Below are 7,905 nucleotides of genomic sequence, written 5' to 3' on the forward strand. Positions count from 1 at the left end.
TGGGAGGGTAATGCAGGAGCGCAGAAATCCTGACTGAAAAGAACCCAGGTCTCTGAAAAACCACTGGGGTGTGTTTAAATTAAGAGCACGTTCCTAGTCCTCATGGAGGTAAAATATGTGGGCCAGGCCGTCCAAAAATTCAAGCCACCAGACACCTGAACCAAGATGTTGGGGGAGGAATGAAAAAGTGCCAGGGAGTGGAGAAACGTAAAAGCCCACCTAATTTTAACTTTTCTTGATATTTCGATTGCGTGGATGCAGTTTTCTTTCCAGGGTAAAACACCGCTGGCTAGGATGAGGCCAACATAACCTTAGAACCGAGCCTTCCCCAATGGGGACTCCCAGCTCTCATGGCTGCGGAAGGTCCCTTAAACACCTGCCCGCTGTCCCTGGCACCGATACATCTTCCAAGAGCGAACATAGGCTCCGGTGGACCAGCTTTGTGGGGGGAAGAGGGGGCCGGGGAGATGGCAGGGCCTGGTTCCACCTTCCTCTTCCCCCTGTGTTCCTGTGACATGGGTCAAGCTGGCAGTGAACTGCTGAACCCACCGGCCGTCTTGCAAGGTTCAGCCCAACGGCCTTTGTGGGATGTAACATAACCGGTCAAGCCCAACACTTCCTGTCTGGCCCAGAGTGGACAAGCAGGAGGGGTGTTACTCCAGCCCAGAGGACTTCCTGTCACACCTGGTCTGGAGCTTCCTCCCACTGCATGTGGCCAGGTTGGGGGGGACGGGCGTGACACTTGGAGACTCCATATAAAAGGGGCTGGTCACGCAACCATCTTCCTCCTCTTCCTCTTGATGGCATGCTCTCCTGATACTGATGCATTTTGCTGTCTGCTGGCTCTCAGCCATCAGGGCGTGGGCTCATTCCCATATGGGATGAACTCAAACCCTCTCCTGTAACTCTGAGCTAAAGCCTGCCTTCAGGGATCCATCTGTGAACTGAATGTGAGTAAACTTCTTACTACTTTAAAAAGAAGACTATTGCGTCTTTGTTCTTTTTAGGAGGGATAAAAGGGGTCTTGCCAGGAATATACTCCAATCTGGACTAAACCAGATTGGATTGCTTAAGTCAGTGATGGCCAAACGCGGCCCTCCAGCTGTTTTGGGACTACAATTCCCATCATCCCTGACCACTGGTCCTGTTAGCTAAGGATGATGGGAGTTGTAGTCCCAAAACAGCTGGAGGGCCACGTTTGGCCATCACTGGGCTTAGGTAAAGAGATTCAAACAAATCTAGCAACTAGCTTCCTGCTATGCACTCTGCTGCTGACTCACTAGCGTTGAGTTAGGAAGGATACTATTAAATCAATATATCCTCTCCTAATATCCACAACATTCCCATAGCCTTCACAAAGGATCCTGGCCATGCGTAGCAACTGGGGCAGGAGAGGCAGAATGCTCAACGGGGCAGAAAATAACCTTCTGGGGAGAAGCACAACACGTCTCGCTGATTTAGCGTTGACGGGTGCTTAGCCTGCTGTGAAACACACGGCTATTTTTTAAAAAGCCAGTCTTAAATGTCAACCGAGGCGAAGGAGCTTGGGGGAGAGGGAACAAAAGAACCACAGGGTTTGGGAGGGGTCCTTCAGAGGTCATCTAGCCCGAGGCGGGGAGTTCGGAGCTGAAGCATCTCTGCCAAGCCCCACATGCAACAGCCCCAATCTCTACCTGAAGACACACCCCCCCCCCCGGAGAGCCTACCTCCCCCTCTTAAGAAACTAGGCAACCATCGCCCGGCTGCTCCTACCTGCCAAGAGGTTTCAACCGAAATCTTGTTCAATTCACCCCATTATTATTGTTTTTAAGAGTATTTTTGTTGACCCTTTTTGAGATAAAATACCGCAGGAGTCAACCCGGCCTACAGAACATTAAAAAACCCAAAATATAAAAAAATCTGTTAAGTCCCTTTACCATGTTTATATCATATATATCTCCAGTCATTTCTCCACATCCACAGCTATCCCAGGTTTCCTTACATCCGATTACAAACCCCATCATCCCTAGCTAGCAGGGCCAGTGGTCAGGAACAATGGGAGTTGTAGTCCAACAATAGCTGAGACCCAAGTTTCAGGAACACTGATAGACAGACCTGGCTGAGGCTTGCTGTAAGATGCTCGTCTCCGTCCTTAGACGCCAGAGAGGTGTTTTCACGACCCACCCTGCTCTTGCGAATGCAACACGTTTTGACCATTTTCAACCAACCCTCCTGGCTCTACGTTTAATTAGGCTCCTGAACCTAGGGCTGACATATGTCCAAAATTTCCCAGACACAGCCGGTATTCGGCCCTCATAAACAGAGCAGAAATCGCATGTATGTCCAGGAAAATCCGGACGTATGGCAACCCAAGTCGGAAGTGTAGATTTTGGCGGATTTCAGCTGCTTGCAAGGAGCAAATCAAACAAAAGCAGTCGAAATAGCTCAACACAACGGATGCTTCAAATCGTTTCCCCAAATTCAGCTGAAAAGGCAACTTTCATTTGTTTGTTGCAAACTGTAAATTCTAACAAGCCTGGTTTGCAATGGGCGGTTGAATAATTTTGATAGTGACTGTGGCTGCTAGTTGTATGATTACTGCAAGCAGCTGGTTTCAGGCCACCCCCTTCCAGCTGATTTCAGGGACACAACAAAGGCAAGTAATTTCTCCTCCCCTGGCCACCCCCAGCACATCTGCAGGGAAGCCCTCCCCTGGTTATGAACTCCACCGTGATCTGCACAATATTACGATTGCTATTATTTTAATTTGTATACCGCCCAACATCCGTAGATCCTGGGGGTGGTCCGCAACACAAAATCGCCAGGTAAAAAATATGCATAGTAAAGAATGAAGCAAGCCATCTTAACAACATAGCCAAGCACTCAAACTCAGCTCTTTTTCTTAGCTTGTAGCCCCCCCCCCCCGAAAGCCAGTGCCAGATTTATGTATAAGCTAAACAAGCTATACTTTGGGGGGGGGCAAAAAATGTAAAGGGAAAAAAAACACCTGGATGTACATTTCCAAAATATAAGAAAAAAACCCAAATAAAATAAAACCTACATCCAGTAACAGTGTTCTGTGTTGTGTAGGCTCCTAGGATGCAAGTCATGGGCCCCGCCTGCTCCCTAAAATATCACTGGTTTGCTTCTTTCTATATATAGGGTGCCTACATTCTGCATGTGCAAATGGCTTGAGATACCTATGAGGTCCACAAATTACCTTATGGCATACATTCAACACACACACACAAAAAACAGTGACAATTTGTTGTTGACACAGGTCAGCTTGACATAGAAAGGGCCCCATTACCTTAAGTAGCCTAGGGCCTCATCAAACCGAAATCCGGCCTTGCCAGAAGCTGTAAACTTGGCTGGGCCCCCCAAGACCAACTGCAACCACCCCCTGCCGCCTCTCGGCTCCCTTACCTGGCACGGTGAAGTCCTGAGTGTAGATGATCTCGTCCTCCAAGTAGTCATCTTTCAAGTCGTCGTCGTCCTCCTCTTCGTTGTAGCCATGCAGGTCCTCCAGGTAAGGCACCACCGTCATACTCCGCCACCGGTCCTTTGTCTCCGGGCTGGGCGGGATGGGGACCAGAGGGTCGGCCTGCGCGTGTTTTTTCCGAAACCAGCTGCAGGAAAAGAGGGGAGGGAAGCAAGTGGGGGCGGTGGGTCTTCGGGGGCAGGAACCCTCGACTCACAGAGTGACCCCAGGGGCCATCCAGTCCAACCCCCTGCAATGCAGGAATCTCAACTCAAGACGGCCACCCAACCTCTGCTTAAAAACCTCCAAGGAGAGTCCGCCACCTACCACTGTCAAACAGCTATCAACATCAGGAAGAACTTTCTGACAAGAGTTGGAATCTCCTTCCTTGTAACTCGAAGCCATGGGTTCGAGCCCTACCCTCCAGAGCAAGAGGAGAAAACAATCTTGTTCTCTCTTCCACGTTAACAGCCCTTCAGATAGTGGAAGATGGCTATCCTATCTCTCCTCATTCTCCTCTTTTCCAAGCTAAACATACCCAGCTCCTTCAACCGCTCTTCATCAGGCTTGGTTCCCAGACCCTTGATCTTCTGGGTTGCCGTCCTCTGCACATGTTCCAGCCTGTCAACATCTGTCTTACATAGACAGCGCTGAACTAAATGGAGCAGTGATATGACCCAGGTCCTGCCCTCTACAGCAGGAGGAAACAAGCTTGCTCCATCTTCCATGAGACAAGGCTTGGGTCCATCTGGATTTAGTGGTCGGTCTCTGGGTGATTCTTAGAATTGTAGAGCTGGAAGGGAACCCGAGGGTCATCTAGCCCAACCCCCTACAATTGAGGAACCTTTTGCCCAACATGGGGCTCGAACCCACGACCCTGAGATTAAGAGCTATTCCTCTTAAGCAGGGAAGTTTTTCCAGCACGGTGGGTTGGGGGCATATTTCCTTACGGGCAATCTTCCAAGGCCCACATGGCAGTGGTGGTGGTGGTGGGGCAGAGGCAATTCTTTAAAAACAGGCGGAGCCGTATTTGCTACTCTTGCCTCTGCGGCTAAATTAAAAGCCGCGTGAGGTTATCCCTGGGCACACAAAGAGCTCTCCATCCAAGCTAATGAGAGGACATTTTTCCAGATCGAGAACCTGCGCCAGCCAGGCGAGAGCACTCAAGGAAGGGGTGGAGCACAGCCAGCGAAAGGTGTGGCCTGCATTTTAGAATTGTAGAGCTGGGAGGGATCCCGTGGGTCATCTAGTCCACCCCCCTACAATGCAGGAGAATTTTTTCGCCCAACCTGGGGCTCAAAGCCATGACCCTGAGATTAAGAATCTCATGTTCTACCGACTGAGCCACCCCAGGAATGCCCCCAAGTGCTAGCCCTCTCCTTCCAACTCTTCTCAGGGAGATAGGCTACTTTTCCACCCATCCGTCCACTGCAAGGCTTTGAAACCATCTGCCAAGTGGGGATTGGGGGGGGGGCAGAGTTCTTAATCACATCAGCCCCACCAATTGCCTCCTATCAAGGTCAGTATCTGGGTAACCCGAGTGTTGGGAGGGGAAACAGACGGATTCTTTTTTACAGCTATGCCGGGCCTCCCAAGATTGCAGCTGCCATCTGGGAGTTAAGGATTTCCTAGAAAATAATCGTCAGACTCCCCCTCCCCCTTTTTCTTTTAAATCCATTTGCTGTCATTTGCTTGAACGTTTGCTCCCTGTCTGCTCCAGCTGGGATTTCCAGACTGTGTATTTTTATTATTATTATAATAATTTCTTTTCTTGGAAGGAGAGAGGATGGCATCAACACACACTCCCATCTAGTATAATCAATAAATCAATAAATCGATAAATTTATACCTCACCCATCTGGGCGGTTACCCAAAAGAATATTAAAAACACAATATAACATCAAACATTAAAAGCTTCCCTAAACAGGACTGCCTTCAGATGTCGTCTAAAAGTCAGATAGTTGTTTATTTCCTTGACATCTGATGGGAAGGCATTCTACATGGCAGGCTCCACTACCAAGAAGGCCCTCAGTATTATTATTATTATATTTGCCTTCCGCCCTTCATCCATAGATCTCAAGGAGTCTCAGAACATTAAAAAATTCAATATATTTTTGTACAGGATACCAAAACGCATCTGCCCCCACCTTCTCAAAACAGTAGGGTTTTTATTTATTTATTAAAAAACCCCTGAATCCTCAAAATTATTAATAAAAGGAAACAAAGAAAAGAGCCTCTGCTTAGGTTCTTCAACGAGTAAATTTGTGTGTGTTTGTTTACACTTTAGGGAAGTTTTTAATATTCGATGTTTTATTGTATTTTTAATATTTTGTTGGAAGCCGCCCAGAGTGGCTGGGGAAACCCAACCAGATGGGTGGGGTGTTGTTGTTGTTGTTATTTTAACTTAGCCATTAAAGAGTATATTCCTGCATATAAGACTACTTTTTAACGCAGGAAAATCTTCTCAAAAGTCGGGGGTCGTCTTATGCGCCGGGTCGTATTTCTTATACGGCGTGTATATCCCAAACTCTATATTTTAACTGGAAAAGTTGGGGGTCGTCTTATACGCCGGAATATACGGTAGACAAAACAGATCAATTAAAACCAAACGAAAAAAGGAGACAGTTATCTGCTGCTTACTCTGCTGCAGTTATCAGATGCTTACTCTTCCTGAGTTTATACAGAAGGACCACAGCGCAGAGACAGAGCACCTGCTTTGAATGCAGAAGGTGCTAGGTTGAAGCCCAGGTAGGGCTGGGAAGGCCCCTTGCATGAAACCCCTAGGGAACTGCTGCCAGCCAGTGCAGAAAGCACTGAGCTGAATGGACCCCATACTGTATAAAGCAGCATATTATGTTGCTGTTTAAATCAGCCCTATATCTGCCAGGTCAGGCATAGGTCAGCAGTAACATGCTTGAGGCCAGTGAAGTTTAATCTTTATTAAGGGAAACACAGCACAGCTCCGGCCTATTGGTTTCAGCAACACTACGAAGCAGTTGATTAGGACTGAAGGTCCTTGCCTTCCCACACGTCTGTAAACCTCACCCCCACCACCACCCCCTGGGTTTCCCCTCACGCAGTCGCAAACCGCACAACTAATCTCTCTTCTGCTCTTTTCATTTTTCTCTGCGCATTCTCAAAGACTGAGGAGGGAGGGGCTGGTTTGCAGCAGGAAGGCGAGACTCCCAGGATTCTTCGGTGGCCATCCTTATCTCTGTCTCCTGCCTCTCCCCCCACCCACCCCCGACCTTTCCTGCTTCTGTGTCTGGACTGCTGTCTGCCACAGCCTCTTCCTGCTCACTAAAGCCTGCCGCCTTGTCTGCTCCCGACACCTCCTCCCCCCAGTCTGCTCCTCCTCCTTCGTCGTCCCACCACCAATATACAGGCTCTGAGCCTTCTTTCCCTGGGGGTTCCCTGGCTGGTGCCTTCCAGCACTCCTCAGCATCCAGCCGGTCCATGACAGTATCCCGGACCATGAGGACTAGAGCCTTCCTTTACATTTAGGGGAGAGAGTGCAGGTCAGTGGTGGCACCAAAAAGCCCTGCGTCTCCAGGTAACATTCCTGGCATCTCCAGGTAACGTTCCCAATCTGAAGCCCTGGACAGTTATCCAGGCAGCTGGCTCGGACAATCCTATAGCAGTTGGGCCAGTGGTTTGACTCAAGCCAGACCGCAGCTTCCCACAAAGCAGACTGGGACGCAACAGAACGGCAAACGTTAGTGGTCAAGATGTGCTTTGCTCTATTTTAGTAGCACAGGTGGTCAAGATGTGCTTTGCTCTATTTTAAATCCCTTCTCTTTCCCCCACCTGCGTGTGCCCTACTTAACACAGGAGTAAAAAAATAGGTTTGAACCCTGCAGGGGGATATTGATTGCAGCCCCCTCTGGGAGATTATATTCAAACATTTGCATATGCATCTATGGCAAAGATGAGAAGGAAAAGTGGGGGGGGGGTGTGATTGTAATTCAGAGTGAGGAAGTGAAGGGAAAACAAAGGAAGGTTCTCTCCTGCATTTTCTGGGGAATGGAGAGGGGGAATGGAACCACAGAAACAATTTATTTTTGGGGGCCTGGTGGTCGCATGTTGTTTGCATGTGCAAGCTAAACTGGATGCCTCTCCTTCTGGGATATATTTTGTGTGTGTGTTGGGGGGATAGTCTCAGACAACCCCCCCCCCCAAGTTCTGTATTAATAAAAGAGGGAGGGGTGGGTGGCAAAGACTACCCCCTGGGCGTTGCCCCGTGTGACCTGGGTAGTTACTGAGGACCAGAAAGAAGTGAAGAGCCATTTCCAAGGTCGCAAGCAGTTGGACCAGAATACTAGCCCATGGTCCCCCTACAGTACTTTGCAATCTTTATAGTTTGCATTTGCACTTGCAAATCCATTCATGAAGCATAATATAGAGCAGGGGTGGCCAACTCCTGCAATCTACTCACAGTATAAAAA

General features: G+C 48.7%; 1 protein-coding gene across 2 annotated transcripts in view; it reads right to left on the reverse strand.

Moving 5' to 3' along the window:
• Positions 1–7,905, reverse strand: part of STK11 (serine/threonine kinase 11) — a 67,088-nt gene that overhangs the window by 17,254 nt on the left and 41,929 nt on the right. For both annotated transcript variants that reach the window (XM_035118028.2, XM_060275327.1), the window contains exon 8: positions 3,406–3,608. In XM_035118028.2, the coding sequence (XP_034973919.1) occupies positions 3,406–3,608 (203 nt within the window). The remainder of the gene's footprint in view (positions 1–3,405; positions 3,609–7,905) is intronic.

This window comes from Zootoca vivipara, chromosome 6, assembly GCF_963506605.1.
Source record: "Zootoca vivipara chromosome 6, rZooViv1.1, whole genome shotgun sequence".
In the NCBI taxonomy this organism is placed as follows: domain Eukaryota; kingdom Metazoa; phylum Chordata; class Lepidosauria; order Squamata; family Lacertidae; genus Zootoca; species Zootoca vivipara.